We start from the raw sequence: 16925 nt of genomic DNA on the forward strand, positions 1-16925 counted from the left end.
AAAATAGCGAATTAAGTCTTTAATTCAAGAAGTTGAGAACAGGAGAAAAGGCCAAGAAAGGAATTAATTAAGATATATAGAAAAATTAATGAGCTGGAAGATGCAAAATGTGAAAATAATTAAATTATTAAGTAAAATGGAACTGGCTATGTAGAAAACAAAAATATCCTAAAATAGATGAATACTTTAATTTTTAAAAGTCTCTTGGAGTGAAGAAAATTCATAGATAGGAAAACATAGTTATAGATGAAAGATAAACTGATAAAACAATATTTGAACATATGCTAAAAAGAGTTAATTTTTTTAATAGTCAAAGTTTTTAGAAATCAACAAGAATAACCTGAAAAAATCCAGTGAAAACCAAGTAAAAGGTATGAACATAGAGTTTTCAAAAGGAAGAAAATACCAAGATTTTAGGACACAGAGTGTATATCGTTTAGGCAAGAATCGTTCAACACAAAATAATATTTTAATAAAATTTTCCTTTTTTTCTTTCTTTCTGGCTGGGTCAGCTACATATTATAGAAATCAGGACATTACCCTAAGAAGCTTCCGTGTAAGTATCCATCACTTAGAGCTCTGTGCTACAGGAAGTACGACTGTGATGACAAAGAAACTCATGGGAATTCTTTGAACTTCAGGGACATTGTCTTACTGCATAATCTTTGCATTAAACCAATCCAGAAACAATAAATACATCCATAAGCCAAGAAACAAAGTGAGATAGATAAAAGGAAAGGGACAAAATCAAATTAAATATAAATAGCAGAAGTACATACGGAGCTTTACTGTCTATGTTGCTATTTTATAGGCTTTGTATCATGGGCGAAATTTGAGAGCAGTCATAAACATATACTGCAGACTGATCCATCGCGTCAAATATCGACTTGGCCTTTGGAGGACGAGACAAATTATAAACTTCACAGAGTTAGAGGAATGGATGGATAGAAAAAAATGTAAGTGAAGTCTTTTGTGAATAATACTCTTTTGCAGAGAGTAATTTTTTATTTGATAATCTAGTTTGAATGTACCAATACAGTAGTATGTATTAAAGTGCGTGCTAGGGCCTATGATTGTTACACTGACCACTGTTTCTTTTCCACTCACATTATTTTTAGCTACTGACTTCCAAACCACTAACTGCCCCCACTATTTTTACTTGGTCTTATCTTCTCCCAAACTCTCTCACTGAATTTATTTTTTAATGAATCTTACAGAATCTTGCCTATTTTTCTTAGTTGAACTTTCCCTGATTTCTCCTCTTTGATACATAACTGTAGATTATACTATTTTTGCATTTAAAAATAACCTTTTCAGTTTGAAAAAACAAAAACCTAATGTGGCTATGTTTTCCAGTCTGGACTCTGGTGGTTGGTTTCCAGCTGAGAATCTGAGTAAAAGCCTTAAAGAAAGTTAGGGCGGAAGAATGCTCAGGGCAGAGGGAGAAGCAGGCACAAGGGCAGGAGGGTGGGGGGCAGTTCCTGTGGGAGCAAGCCAGCAGATGGAGGCGCTGGATGGGGTTTGTGCGCCAGTGCAGCACACAGAGAGATGGGAGAGGTCTCAGGGAGTGGGGACAGGGGCTGCATCAGGCTTTGTGGACCACTGGGTTTGACCTTGATGGAGCTGGGAAGTCTGTGGAGCATTGTGAACCAAGGACTATGGTGCAATTAAGACTTGAACGCATCACCCTGGCAGTTTTTGAGAACAGACAGTCGGAGGCAAGGACGTAAAGAGCTCTAGCTGGGACCAGTGGTGCTCTGTCTTCAGTAGACTCTGAACAATACAAGAGAATTAGCTAAATGAACGATTTAAAGTGTTACCAACTAAAGCATCATTTGCATTGAGGTCTAAAGTAATTCTAGAGTCCATAGAATTTGCAAGTTGTTATTGGTCTTCATGTTTTTTAGAAAATTTTTCATCTTCTACATTTTTTGATTGTTAATTGGGTGATAGCTGGCAGATATCCATGCACCTTTTTAAGTACCTTTCAAAGACCAGAAAATTTCATTAATTTTCATGATTTAAGTTTTATATTGACCCTAATTTTACCTGCCTAGAATATTAATTCTGCTAGTGTGCTGCCAAATATTTGCTTTTAGGAAATAATATACAGGTTAATGGCATTGTTATCCATCAGCAGTTACAAAGCCATGATATTAATATGTGTATTAATCTGATCTAGTAAGAGTCATCTAAAATGGATCAATTCAAGGACAAACTAATAACTCAAGGAGAAATGTATTTACTTTAACAAATAAGTAAAAAGTGATGTTCTTTGTGTTAGTTTGGGTTTCTCTAAAATCAGATCCTGAGATAAGAATTCAAGTAAAACTAATGTATTTGTGTGTTAATCCCAGGAAATACCATTAGCTTAATGGGGAAGTGAAACAGGGAAGGGGTGGAAGTCAAAAAAGAGTGAATTATCAAGCAGATTGTCACGTGGGCAACGTGACAGGAGCTTAATTCCTCTAGAGCACAGGTGGCAAACACAAGGCCTGAGGGCTGAATCTGGCCCTCTACTTTGTTTATCCAGCCCGGCACCTTGTTTCTACCCAGCGGCAGTACTGAGCTCTCCCTTAACTGTTAAGGAGTAGTTACATGTATACAGTCCTAAAATTACATTCGGCCCTTTGAAGGCAGCTGTGAGGCTGATGTAGCCCCCAGTGAAAATGAGCTTGACACCCCTGCTCTGGAGAACAGTTCAGCCAACTTGCCTCAAGTGCTGGGTCTTTATCCACTAGCCCCCCCTCCCCACTCTCTGTGGTTGAGGGCTGCTCCAGTGGGGGCCTTCAGTTCCTGGAGCTTCTGGCTGGCTGCTCAGGTGGGCAGAGTGGAGCTCAGCAGCCAGAGAGAGCTTTTAGGCAACGAAATGCAGAGGCTGGCGACTAAAAGTCAGGCCAGCATGCCCAGAAACATAAGGACAAGACGGTATGGATGGGGGTACCAACAGCAAATCCTCTAGTTTGTTTATTTGAAATGAGAGAAAAAGCCATGGATATACTAAATATGAACTCATGTTTATTTTGCTGCTGTGCTTCAGGATCTAGAATAGCTACTCATTTTTAGGCAATCACTAAATACTGCTTGAAATTGTCAATGTCTCATGACTGTCCACTTCAATTGAATGAGTGCATGAATGAATGAATGAATAAACAGAAAGTTGAAAGCCATATGGTTTTGTGCCAAGATGATACATTAATTTTGTTAGAAATCCCTCTTGGGGCCCTTTGTCATCTGGAGCTCATATTTCAGAGTGAAACCTGTACTGATATAAAATCTGTCATCCTGTATGCTAATTATCAATCAGCTAATCCACGTACTTAAGAATAGTGACTCAATGTCACCATTTTGAAATGAAAAAAGAAAACATTTATGGAGAACTGCACTTGCAAAATGTATGTGTCAATTCATTGATGTTCCAATTCATTGATGTTCTTGGTCATTACCTGACCCCTTTCTAATGCCAAGTATGGGAGACAGACAGGTAAAGGATGACCCACCTGAGTCATTTTCTGTGGTTGCCTTGAGCTAAGAATAGCCAAGTGCCTTAAACTAGTAAGCAAGACTACAAGAAGTCAGTGAAACAACAGACATCGTTCCATTTAGAAGCCAAAGCAAAATAGAAAAATCTGTTCAAAGAGGAATCAGCAATTCAGGTAGTTAGAATGTGGGTAGAAGTCCAAAAGGTGTGAAAAATTGGGGGAACTAATAATAAATACTGAAATGAGCCAGCAGAAGTCTGGCCTCCCAGAAATCTTGGCACAAAAGCTAGGTCATATGACATAGTTTCAGCATTCATGTCTGTAAGGTCTGCAGACTACGGTTATGTGCACCAGGCCAGAGGATGCCAGTGATCTCCTTGGGGAAGAGAGTCCAAATTTCACCTCCTTCCGACCTTCTGCAGGAGGACCACCCAGTGCTGCTCTAAGTGTGGAGGCTTATCATTAGACATAAAATGAAAACCGGGGTTCGAGTTTCTTCAAATCTAGAGGAAACTTTTCAAGGTGGTTTGTAGCTGAAATAGTATTTATAAACAAAATATTTTCTTTTTCTTCTAGTCTATGAAACAATGTTTGCTAAGAGAGAAGATTGGCAAGGGTTGCAAAAAAGTGAGCTCCTTAAGTACTTCAACGACTGTGGCCATTTCCCGATCCAGCAGCAGATTGACCACGTTTGGAACCTGGTCCACAGAGGCAAGTCACTTCTCAGCTGTTGTTTTTTTTTTCTTCATTTTCCCCTTCTTTTTTCCCTTCTGTTTTCATCCCTTTTTCTTTCCTCCCTTTCTTCTCTTTTATTGAACTTGTCTTATAAATCCTTTTCCTCAAATTTATTTTATCTGATTTTAATATATATGAAGAAACAGGTTTAAAAGTTCAAAGTTCATACGATGAACTTTTTTGAGGTAGATGAAGGAGATGATTTGAGCTTTTTAAGCTTTTAATATTTTTTTTGCTATAAGTTATATCTAACAGTGTATTTTCTTACCACCACATTTTAAATACTGATGCTATGAACTTACTCGTAGATAGTTAGATTTGGTAGTAAAAAACATAAATGTTTACATGTTGTGAATTATTTCAATAAAATAGTACTTTACAGTGAGAAAGTCATTTGTTTTCCAAAGGGTAAATACACGAAAGGCTAGTGCTGTATGAAAATATGTAAATGGCATGACATTCCTCCTTCTCAGAGCCCTTGTAAAGAGGTAGAAATTGTCATTGGGGTGTGAAAAGTCTCAGTGAATTTTCCTTTACTCCTGGAGGTTGTTCTCAAGTAATATTCATACTATTGTCAGGGCTTGCTGCCGTATTTAGAGAGGACGGCATGGCTGTATCCACAATTTAATTGAGAAAAAAAGGCAAACAAACTTATCAGGACCTTTTTAGATGGAGGAATAGAGCTCACATGCTAGTAGGAAGAAGGTGTGTTTCAGGTCTGAGTGACAAGGTTCAAAGTTCTTCTCTTCTTTTGTTGGTCCTTCGTGTAAATTTACCTGATTCTTTACCGATGGGCTTTGCTTTAGCACTGCTGTACCCCTAGCATCTAGAATGCTTTTCTGGACTCTTAAACGTGTGTTCACAGGGTAGCAGAAGCATCCAGATCACTTGGTGCTTTAGCGGTCATGATTAGGTTGTCTATTTGTTTAAGCACCTTTTGTCCTGATGGCAAAAACATTATAGAAAATTTGAGAACACGGTAATACATAAAGTTACTAAGAAAGAGCAACTATTAACATTTGAAGTCTATCCAGTTTTTTTTCTGTGCATAAGACATTTTTTAATAAAAATTAAGGTTATTTTCTACATGTTTGAAAATCTTCTCTTTCTGCTTAACAATACTTATAAGTTTCTAAGCCATAAATACATTTCATAATACTATTTATACTGAGTAAGAATCTATGGTATATTTACTGTTGTACATTTAAATTATTTCTACTTTTCTTTATAATAAATAATAATAAAATGAAAAATGAAATATAGCAAAATACAATTCATCGGGCATTTCAGAAATTTACACTGATTGTTGTTTGTAATTTGAAATGTAAGTTTTTATTTTCAAATTAAGTTTCATAGAGACATTTTCTCTACTGATTATTTTGGAGTGTATTGTAAAGGCTTCAGTTTGGAGCATGGCTCTGGAATTAAATTGCCTGAGTTTAATACCTGGCTCCACCACTCCCTTGTTGTATGTCTTTGAATAATTTATTTCTGATAAGCCTCAATTTTTCAACTCTAAAAGGGAGATAATGCTATCTAAGTCATTGGACTGTTGGGAGGTTTAAACGAAATAATTCATATAAAATGTATTTCCCATAATACGTACTCAATAAACATTTGCTAGTATTCTCAAATAATTTTTAAGTATGCTTAATTGTAAGAACCACATTTTGATAATTATTTTGAGAATGTCTAAATATTGAACCTAATTGTATAGTGACTCGTTTTTATGGGATTATTTACTGAACGCCATCCATTGGCTCCTCCCCCCATGCCATCTCGGGTGGTTTTCATAATGACCTGTGCTCTAGAGGAGGCGATGTGCTCACTTCCGCTAATTTTAGAAATGAGGCCTGAGATTTAGAAGGAGACTTTCCTAAGCTCATTAATAGACCTGGAACTTTTTCCTGGTCTCTTCAAATGAAGTTCAGTGCTCTTTCCATATTAAAATGGAAGACACTTTAAAAGTCAATGTAATGAAAAATGAATGATTATAACATTTTTGACAGCAAGGACTGCCTTTTATTGATATTTCATAGACCAGCTGAATGTGTTACAATATAGTAGGTTTTCTTAAATGACTGAGTCTATTAAATTTCTCATAAAAACTAAAATTAAAAAAAAAGCTTAGTTTAAAAACACTGTTTTATTATAATGCCCTAAAATTGGGAAGCTTTGCATTATAGAAAGGAGTCAATTTAACATGATTTTAAATATATGTCCAATAATGTTGCTCCAAAACAAGTTAGAAAAATTATTTTAATGCATGAGAATCTTTTATTTAAAATAGCGATATTCTAAATAATGGAAAGAAAAAATATGAAAAATGGAGCTAAATTAATGGTTTTCTACTTGCTTCTGCAAACTATTCCATTTATAAGAGAATTTGATTTTATGACTTTTAGTTTGTCAGTCATCTTCATTCATACTGACTTCTTTGATTGCGGATAATAGTTCCAGGTGTGCAACCTACGCATTTTTCATTCAGCAGAATATTTCACCTAATGCATATGCAGTGAATTCAATTGATTAACTTCTTTAGTATATGACACCAAGTAGGTCAAATTCCTAAAACTGTCTGTATGTGTTCAGGTATTTTTAGCTCTTTAAAATTCTTCATTCTTATCACTATGGTAACAAAAAAAAAAGTTGTGACTGAAGACATGATTTTCATCTGAAAATCGTCCTTTGAAAGAGTGAAGCAACTTTAGGCTTCATGTACAGGCTGATCTTAAAAGCTGAATGCTGTGCAAACATGAGAACCTTCCTTGATATTCATGTAAATCTCAATGAATGAAACTAATAACAATAGAATAACATACTTGAAAGTAAGGAAAATAACACATTGTGGTTCTGTATTATCTATTCTCACATCTGCCTAATTTTTAGAAATGTAAACTTTGAAGATTCCCCAGTATGTTTCAAACATGTAAATAGAACTTTTTGTTTATTATCTGAAATTAAAATGTACAGCAAACAACTATGAAGAGAAGTCTAGTTTCACTGTGGAGCCCTAGACAAAAAAAAACTTAAAATAAAAAACACTGAAGGTCCTCATTTGTTACTTAAGTGGATAGACGCTATACATCTGGAGAAACTATGGCTTGTGATAGAATGTGGTCTATTTCAGACTCCCTGACTAGTCAGTGGCCAGCTTACTATTTCTGGACCCCCTATTCCTTGGAGCACAGGGTTTAGAAAGGTAGTAGAGGATTCTGGGGTAGAAGAAAAGTGAGACACGGGCACGTGCTGGTGGTGAAGGATGATGTGTTAGGGGCAACCTGTTACCTCTATTACAATGAACCACCTTCTCACGTTATATGAAAAAATGTTACAATACACACAAAAAGAGATAAAATGAAAAATACTGGCAATGTGATCTTCCAGAATGACATGAGGCTACTCACTGGGGATCAACGAGAATAGGTGGCCAGGTCCTCTAAAGGTCTCTTAGTGCCGCCATTAACATTTGGAGAAAGTCTATGGCAGTCTGTCTTCCTTTTATATACAATAAAAATGTGACCACCCTATTTTTATGTTGCTGGTACAAATCTCAGTCCACAGACTCCCTGTTTTTTCTGTGAGGAATTAATTTTTATTTTTAGCTCCTAACTACAAGAATTTAATTTTGGTCCATTTGGCTTCCATTCTCTTTTTCTGTGATTGTGGCTGAACAAAGACGGCAGGCATGTGTGTGATGATGTAGTGTGTGGGGTGTCCCCTTGATCTGCAATATCATTTGTGAACACAGGTGTTTCCTAGTACGTGTCTGCTGGGGCAGCTGCAACAAATCCCACAGACCCTGTGGCTAGACAACCGAAGTGGGTGTGGATTGTGGATTGCTTTGTGTTTACCATACATTGGGGTCATTGAAAATGTTGGATCTGTAGATTCATGTTTTGCATTAAATTTGGCAATTTTTTAGCCAATCATTTTTGCACATTTTTCTTTCTCTTTTTTCCTCCTAGGACTCTTATTAAACCTATATTAATAGAATTAATGTTATCCTAGAGGTCTCTGAGGCTGTTTATTTGTTTATTTTTTAACATAGTTGCTCTCTTCCTAAAAGTAGATATCTATTGATGTATCTGCAAGTTTCACTGTTTCTTTCTTCTGCCTTCTCAAATCTGTTGCTGAGCCCATGTTGCAAGTTTTTCATTCCATTGTTATATTTTTCAATTCTAGAATTTAGTTACTATTCATAGATTATATTTCTCTTGATAATCCCCATTTTTGAGTAACTGTCATGTTTTCTTTAATTTTTAAAATATAATTTATTTCAATTATTTGAGCATATTTATAACAGCATTTCTGAGGTCTTTGTTTGCTAAGTCTAACAAGAGTCAGTTTTTATTGACCCCTATTTTTCCTTGGTTATGGGTCACACTTCTTTGTTTATTTGAATGATTAATTTTTAAAAAATAGCTTAATACTGGACATCTTAGCTAGCATGTTGTTGCAAGTATGGATTCCAACCTCCTGCACTCCGGAAGTTTATTTGTTAATTTAGTAACTTGCCTAGACTTAATATGTGGAGTCTGATCTGTCTGCCCACCCTAGTGTTCAGCTGTTCATTCCTCTGCTCAGTTACTTTAATTTTTATAGTTTTAGGATGGCTTCTCAAAAGGTCATCTCTAACCTGCATGACTTAGTTGTCATCCTGTGACTGCAGAGAGTATTTACTCAAACAGCTTGCTCCCTGATGTTCCACCCTCTGCATATGCATCTGTGTGGGCTGGGAGCACATGCAATGTTCAGTGTCCTGTCTGCCTCATATTTTATTTTCCACTGGCACTCCTGGGTCTTTCCTGTTCACTGCTGATGTTTCTCAGTGAGCTTGGGATGTGGGGAGGTTATCAAGTTCTTCTATGACCTTCTCATTTCCAGAACCTGGCTATTAAATCTCTGGCTGGCTTGTCTTTGCCCCAGCTCAGGCTGAACCTCCAGCTAAGAGAGAACTTTAGCTTCTCTCCATTGCTTTGCTATCGACTATGTTATGAGTACTGTCAATGCCAATGGTGTAGATTTTTTTTTCTGCTATTACCTCCATCTCACTAGGGAAATGAGTCCCTGAACTGTTCTGCCATAAAGTTCTTTGGCGGGATTTGAGGTATTTGTGTTATGGAACACTAGGTAATTATAGAAGTGTTTAAGGTTTGTTAAACCTATTCTGATGGCTTTGTGCATTACAAATATATGAAGATTGTGTCAGTGGTGTCTATAGCTTTTGTGTAGCAGAAAAGCACTTTTTCCGCAGGTATTTGAGTAGATATTCTCTAATGCTTTCAGTCCTGTGAGATTTAGAAGCATATTTTTTTCTGCAATTGATAATTTCAGGAATAAGTCATATAGCAAAAGGAAAATGCATTAATAAAGCTAAATGAATGCCTTCCTTGGTTGTGGCAATCCAGAACCTTTTTTGATAAAATTGTTGCAAATATGTTCAACAAATATCTTTGGAGCTCTTAACATGGTCCAAGGTCTCAGAGTCCTCATAATAACTGGAGGGACATGCACATCCCTAACTAGAATAATACAATATTATAAATGCTTATGCATTCACACATGTATCAAGTGCTAATATAATAGAAATATGAATTATGCCTTAAATATGGAAATCAGAAAAGGTTATAGAGAATCTTTAAGACTTGAGTTAATCATTGTAGCATGAGTTAACTAGACAATAAAAGAAAAACAAGGTTTTAGTACAGAAGAGATTGGGGGCAAAGCAAATTAGAGTTTTCGGGACAGCTGGTAACACTGAATAATGGAAAATCTGTGTCTGCCGGGGGGTGGGTGGTGACGGCAAGACATTACTAGAACTGCTGACTAAGAGAAGCCATGTCGTTCACTGAGATCATGGTTGCTTTTCCCTGTGGAATTCTTCTTGTTTCGAGTCCCTTAGTCTCCTGTCATCTGCCTGTTGGATGTTTCCAAATGCACAATGCAAATTAGATTTTGGATATAATTTAGTTTTGTGTCAGTAGGAGCTATTTAAACACTTTTCCCTAGAGCTTTAATACCCCTGAATAAACCAGAGATCACACCCTGGGGGCAAAGAGCAATCCTGGAAGATCTGTCTCTCATCACCTGGCTTCAGCTATCTAATCCAAGCACCTGCTCCTTCAATTCTGCCTGCATTCCCTCCTAACACTTTTTAAAAGATGGTTCTCGACATTTTTTCTCGTCTTCCGTTATGCAACTCTTTTAACGTCATCTTTCACCCTCGCCATGGCTGTGCAAAGCCCGAGAAAGCCTATGGTAATGATGTGTTCTATCCCGTCTTCCTACAGGCTTGTGAGTTGTTACTCTAATTAGTGAGTTACTCTAATTAGCCATTCTGGTTTTTTTTAAACCTTTGAGTCTTTTATTATTTGGGTTGAAATATTTGCACCATCGTTTTATAAGCTGCGCAGAGAATCTGATTAAATCTTGTAATATTACTTAACACCGGCTATTTTTCTAAAGCCTGTCTGTTTTCTTTAAGTAGAAAATAACCATCTTTAAGAAACAGCAGGAGCAGCAGGGGTTTGCGAATGGTGTAACTTCAATAAAGGTATAATTACTTTCATAAGTCTGTTAAAGACCAAGGCTTTAGGCTTCTTTTGTTAGATCGCCGTTTATTAGGATCACACTCCCAGTACTCCTAAGGTGCCGAAACCCACTAGCGAGTCTTTGTTTTGTATGATTAAGTTACTATAGCATCAGGAATATACACTCCCTGGTGAGAACAACTTTGCTATGCAAGTCTCTGATAAATGAAAGAAGCAAAATATTTCATCAGGTGTTTTTATAAAACACAAAATTTTATGTTATAATATATTTACTCCAACCTCATAAATCTAGCATTAAAGAGCTTTGGGTTTTTTTTTTTTTCTGGCATTTCACTTGATCCAGAGTCCTGTTAATTCCCACAGTGAAATGAAATCTTCCCAAGGACTTAAAGTAGTTTTCATCCCTTTAAAGTCAAATAAGTTCTGCAGCTCTGCTTCTTAAGCCACCTTTAGAAAAGAACATTTTCCAGTATTTGTGAGTCAAACTTAAAAAAAAAATTAGCCTCTGCTCAATTAGGCACCGCGCTCCCATGCTGTGAAGTCTGTCGCACTGTGTAACTCATAAGTGGCATTGAAATGAAAGCTCATGATTGAGGGTGGTGGAACCAAGCCTCTTGTGGGATGCGGCCAGTTTGGCAGCGTAGAAGCCCATTGTTTATGCTAGAGGCGTGTTTTCTCAGAGTTTACTCTAGAGCTAGAAGCCCATGAGAATGTCATTTGGGCATTTCATTTTCCAAAATGTGAAATTCTGTGACTTTTTCCACATTGAAATCAGCATCGTAATGCTGTTGTGTAGATGTCCTTTAATTTGTTTGTTTGTTTGTTTGTTTATCAGAGACATGTTGGTCTATTAGGCAGAGATGTTTATAGAGTAAGCTTCATTTAGAACATAGTTTTTCAGGCACTTTGATGTAAATATCTCATATTCCTACCATGAAGATAATGGGTTTCTAGTTTGATGGAAGTATCCCTGCCAATAATTCTTTATCTACCAATGCTTATACATTTTTAGCATGATGAAAGACCAAACCTCTTTTCAGCTGATTTTGTTTAGTTATAGATGTTGTTTGGGTACAGAAGACTTGACTTTTATACACATCCTCATGTATACTTGTCATCTTTTGACATAAAAACATATCAGCGAATTTGCATAGCAGGAGTATTATAGTTAGTATCTCCCACCAGCACTAACAACTGCCTATAATAAAGAATATGAGAGCATTCTCTTTCTCTTTATTTTTGGTGGATTTTAATTCGTAGTACTAATCAAGGAAGATGCAAAATTGAATGTATACCTACAATTTATTGTGCATATTTTCTAGCATCGAGTTTTATATTTACTATTAAAAAATCACTTAACCCAGTGGCTCTTAACCAAGGCTTCATAATATATTCATTTATTTAAATAAGTTGTAAAGTGCATTCCAAATATATCTGATTCAAAGAAAGTTAATGTATCCACATTTTTATTTTTATTTATTTTATTTTATTTTATTTTATTTTATTTTATTTTATTGTTTTATTTCATTTTTATTTTATTTTATTTTATGTTACTTTATTTTATTTTTTAGAGAGGGGAAGGGAGAGAAAAGGAGAGGGAAACATCTATGTGTGATTGCCTCTCACTTGCCTCCTACTGGGGACCTGGCCCGAAAACCCAGATGTGTGCCCTAGACTGGGAATCAAAACTTCAACCCTTTGGTTCGTAGGCCAGTGTTTAACCACTGAGCCATACCAGCCAGGGCTAATGTACCCAGATTTTTAAAGTAAGAAATACATTTGAATGGATTGAAAAGTTAATTCCTCACTGCAATTCGAGGCTTTGTTGAGGAGAGTGAGCAGGGAATGATCACTCCAGTGCTGGGAACCGCACCCCCCTCCCGCCCCCCCCTGCCCCCCCGCCCCACCAAGTGCCCTGCCAGTGAGCCTGGCTCCTGCGTGCCTGTAGCCAGAGAGACCTCCTGCCTTGCACTCATTTTTAGCTGGTAAACTTTAATCTACTTAATCTGCCCCCGGGAAAAAAATGTCTGATTACTATACAGACTAAAGAGTAATACTGCTTTCCAGGGATGAGAGGATTGCTAATGAGCTCCTGCATACCTCTTGCTTATGCTGCACATTTGTGTTTTTTGTGATACCTAGAACCAATCACCGTTAGAAACACTCCCAATTCCACATTCTTCATGACAAACAGGTCTATTACCAACTCTCATATTCTAAACTGATTGGTCTACAATAATGACTTGCTCTATGACTATAACATTTTCAGGACTGTGGCATTCATAGTTCCTTGAGGACTTTTTTTCTGCTTACCTCCAGCTGTCCTGTGCTCCTTTCAGTGTTCTGGGACTGTTTGCAGACAGCAGTCTCCAGTGCAACTCACATTCTCATTTCTCCAGTCCTCACTTCTAATGACCATATTCTTATAGTTACTGACTTCCCTGACTGGCTTTTATCATTATTGATAAGTGTAAGTCTCCAACATCTTTCTTTTAAGTTTCTTAATCTCTGACCATCTCATCATATCTTCCTGGCTTATTTTTTCCAGTTCCCCTTCTTTGATAAATATGTAACCACATGGGGACATTCAATCCATTAACTTTACTTTTTACACTGTATTCATAACCCATCAGGTTTTTTGCCTTCCATTTTACCAGCTTAGATTTATGCCATGGGACCCCTGCATGCATTTTTAACTTCCTCACACTTCTCAGACTTATTTTCCAAGAGAATGAACCTGACAGAACAAACTTTCTGCCTAGTTCAAGCTCATAAACGTGGTGTGGATGAAGAAAAACACATCGCACTGATTTATTTCACTTCCATTTTCTGCTCACAAATATCAAGTGGATGCTCAGAACTGCCAGGCAATTTTATTCAATCTCCTCCTCTCTCAGATTAATATTCCCCATGATCTTGGCCTTCCTCAAAGTTTAAACACCTCCGTCTTTCTCTTCTCTCTAATGACCACATCTCTCATGAAAGTGATTTAGCAGATACAATAAAAAAGAGACTACCTTATTGTCCTACCTCTCAGTCTATCCACCTCCCAGCATCCACACGGTCACCACCTGCTTTGCTTCCTCTTGCAAGGGATGAACTTTCCCCATCATTCCTTCGTGACCACAATGCCCCATGCTTTCTGGCCTAAAAAGTCAATGATTTTACTCCCATCTTTACTTGCTTTACTCCTGAACATTTCCCGTCTTTCCTTTCTCATTTATTTCTTTTCCCCTGGAATGTTTCTTAAGAGTATATGAGTATGCTGTGGAATTTTCCTTTTTTACAGACACCCTCCTGGGATGCTGTGTAATTTTCTGGTTCTTATTCTTTAGTTACTATTCTGTCTCTTTGCTTTCCTTTATAAGCAACTCCTCAAGTGTTGTTTATTTGCCATGTCTACTTCCTGACCTCCCATACTTTTATCCTTTCTAAAGCCATAAATTACGTCAGACCTATAAAAACACCAATGAATTATACAGTAAACACTACTCGGGTTGTGACCTAATGCTGCATGTATCAATGTGGATAAATAGTAATTTTAAAATAATGAGTAAAGAAAAAGATTGGAAAGGATACATAATTTATGTAAACATTTTTGGTGTTCAGTCTGATATTTTATATTTTGAAGAGTACACATATAGGCAGTAAAAGCATGAAGGAAAACAGCCAATTCAGAATACTGACTACCTCTTCTTTTTCCCCCACCAAGGAAGAAAGAGCTGTGCTAGGAGTCTGTGCATATTAGGGAACCCTAGTTAGTTGCAGAGGAAAGATGCTAAGAGTGGTGCAGGGCAAGAATCTAGTATTACTAAAAACCAAGGGCAAAACTAAAACCTTCTAAGATTCGTAGTATTTGAAAAGTCAGAAATGCTGCGGAGTTTAGCCTGGGGGAAACTTCTGGAAGCTCGTGGTGAAGTGATGAGATTTTTGTGTAAAGGAAGAACTCTCCATCAGAGCTGAATCTGAGCTCCATAAAGGCTTTCAGGTCTAGGGTGAAAGAAGTAAAGAAAAAGATGTAGGGATGATATATGGTAGATGCACGATTTGCAACACTGCTTTTACAGCATAAAATTTCCATATGAATCTGGGTCTGCTTCTGAATTTTCATTTCTAGTTTTTTTGAAATCTCATATTATATCCCTTCACTATATCCTAATTTGTATAAAGCTTTGAAGTAAGTTATACCTGGCAGGAAAATTTCCATGACTTTTTATTTTATTTTATTTTTTTTTGCCTTGAACCTTCTAGGACTTTTGCATTTCTATTAAATGTCAGTATTAGTCTTTGTAATCCAATAAAAATACAGTTAATATCAAAATAATTTGTAGAGAACTAACTTCTTTTTATGTCAGATCTTTCTACTTATCAATGTGTTTTTATGTTACATATTTTATGTTTACATATTTTATATTTTTCATAGTTTTCTTAATTTATCTTTCTAAAGATCTTACACTTTTTTGTTAGACTTATTTCTTTTTTATTTTATTTTTCTGTTATTATAGTTAGAACACGTAACACGAGATCTACTCTATTAACAAAGATTTTTAAGCCACCAGAATATTTATTTATTTAAATTGAATTTATTGGGGTGATATCGGTTAATAAAATTATATAGGTTTCAAGAGCACAGTTCTGTAACACATCATCTGTGCATTGCGTTCACCACCCCGAGTCGAGTCTCTTTCCCTCGGCGTTTACCCGCCCCCATGCCCTCCTGTGCCCTCCTCTACCGCCCCCTGCCCTTTGCCTCCGGTAAGCACCCTACTGTTGTCTGTGTCTACGAGGGTTTTTTTGTTGTTGTTGTAGTTTTTGCTTAATTTCTTCACTTTTTGCACCCAGCCCTGTTCTCTCTTCTCCTCTGTGAGCTGTCATCTGTTCTCTATACGTGAGTCTGTTTTTATTTTGTTTGTTAGTTTCTGTATTAGACTCCATATATAAGTGAAATCAGATGGTACTTGTCTTTCTCTGACTGGCTTGTTTCACTTAGCATAATGCTGTCCAGGTCCATCCATGTTGTTGCAAATAGTAATATTTCCTTCTTTTTTATGGCCAAGTATTAGTAGTATTCCATTGTGTAAATGTCCCACAGCTTTTAGGTACATTAGCAGGTCTCTATAACTTTTTCATCTGGCTTAATAGAGTTATTTCTAAGGATCTTATTTCTTCTGTTGCTGTTGGGGTATAAAAGGAGATTTAATTCTCTTATAATGTTTCTTAAGTGGGGTGCTGGGTACACAGGTATTTGTTTTTTCTTTTTCTCTTTTTCTTTCTATGTCTGAAATGTTTAAAAAACAACATTTAAAGAACCTCCACTCTCTCCATATCACATCTAGAATATACTTTAAACACCTAACAAATGATAGGATTTCTACTTGTCTGTCTCAATTTCAACCCCTCTCCCTTTTGCTTACTCTACTTCAGTTAGGCTGATGACTTCACTTTTTGATTACACTAAATTCTTTGAACCTGACATTTCTTCTATTTAGAATTTCCTTTTTCTCATGAAGCACTCTGTAAGAGTGCAGCCCGATAGCATTTCCTCAGAAAGGCTTTCCTGATGTTCCTCTGTGAAACACCCCGCTCGCCTCCCCTGTCCTTCTGTACTCTGCATTCCTCCGTCTTTGCTGTGTGTTTCCCTTTACCCCATGCATCTCTATTGTATTTTACATTACACATTTCCTTGTTTGCTTGTTTGCTGTATACCTCCTTCACTTGCCTGTTGATTTCTAATAGGGAAGGGGTCTTCTCTTTCTTGTTTACTACTGTGATCCAGTTCGCAGAATAGGATCTTGTATAGGACCACAGAGAGATGTAGCACCAGCCACATGCCCACATGAAGGGAAGACAGATGAAAGAAAAACCTTCTCGGCTTTCCTCGAAAACTAATGGAGGAGGAAAAAATGAAAAAGGTAGCATATGCCCATCTAGTCATTCTAGGAATGACAAAAAGCAGATTATTCAGTTGCCTTATCTCTTGTCTTGGGGCCAAGAAAGTTGCCACGCAGAAAATGTCTGTTCCTCTCAGAACTTTCCCAAACTCTTCCTGAAACGAGCCTGTGGCTATCCTCTCGTATTGCCTGGGTAACGGTTTCTTACTCATGAGTATCCTCTTCAGTTTGTTGGGGGATGGGGCTCCGAGCACGGGGCACTT

General features: G+C 36.9%; 1 protein-coding gene across 1 annotated transcript in view; it reads left to right on the forward strand.

Moving 5' to 3' along the window:
- The window catches only part of IQCM (IQ motif containing M), a 258218-nt gene that overhangs the window by 146245 nt on the left and 95048 nt on the right, over positions 1-16925 (forward strand). Inside the window, exons 9-10 of the mRNA XM_045831415.1 lie at positions 812-956; positions 4059-4193. Coding sequence (XP_045687371.1) covers positions 812-956; positions 4059-4193 — 280 coding nt within the window. The remainder of the gene's footprint in view (positions 1-811; positions 957-4058; positions 4194-16925) is intronic.

The sequence above is a fragment of the Phyllostomus hastatus genome, unplaced genomic scaffold (genome assembly GCF_019186645.2).
Source record: "Phyllostomus hastatus isolate PE091 unplaced genomic scaffold, TTU_PhHast_1.1 phas_contig_159, whole genome shotgun sequence".
In the NCBI taxonomy this organism is placed as follows: domain Eukaryota; kingdom Metazoa; phylum Chordata; class Mammalia; order Chiroptera; family Phyllostomidae; genus Phyllostomus; species Phyllostomus hastatus.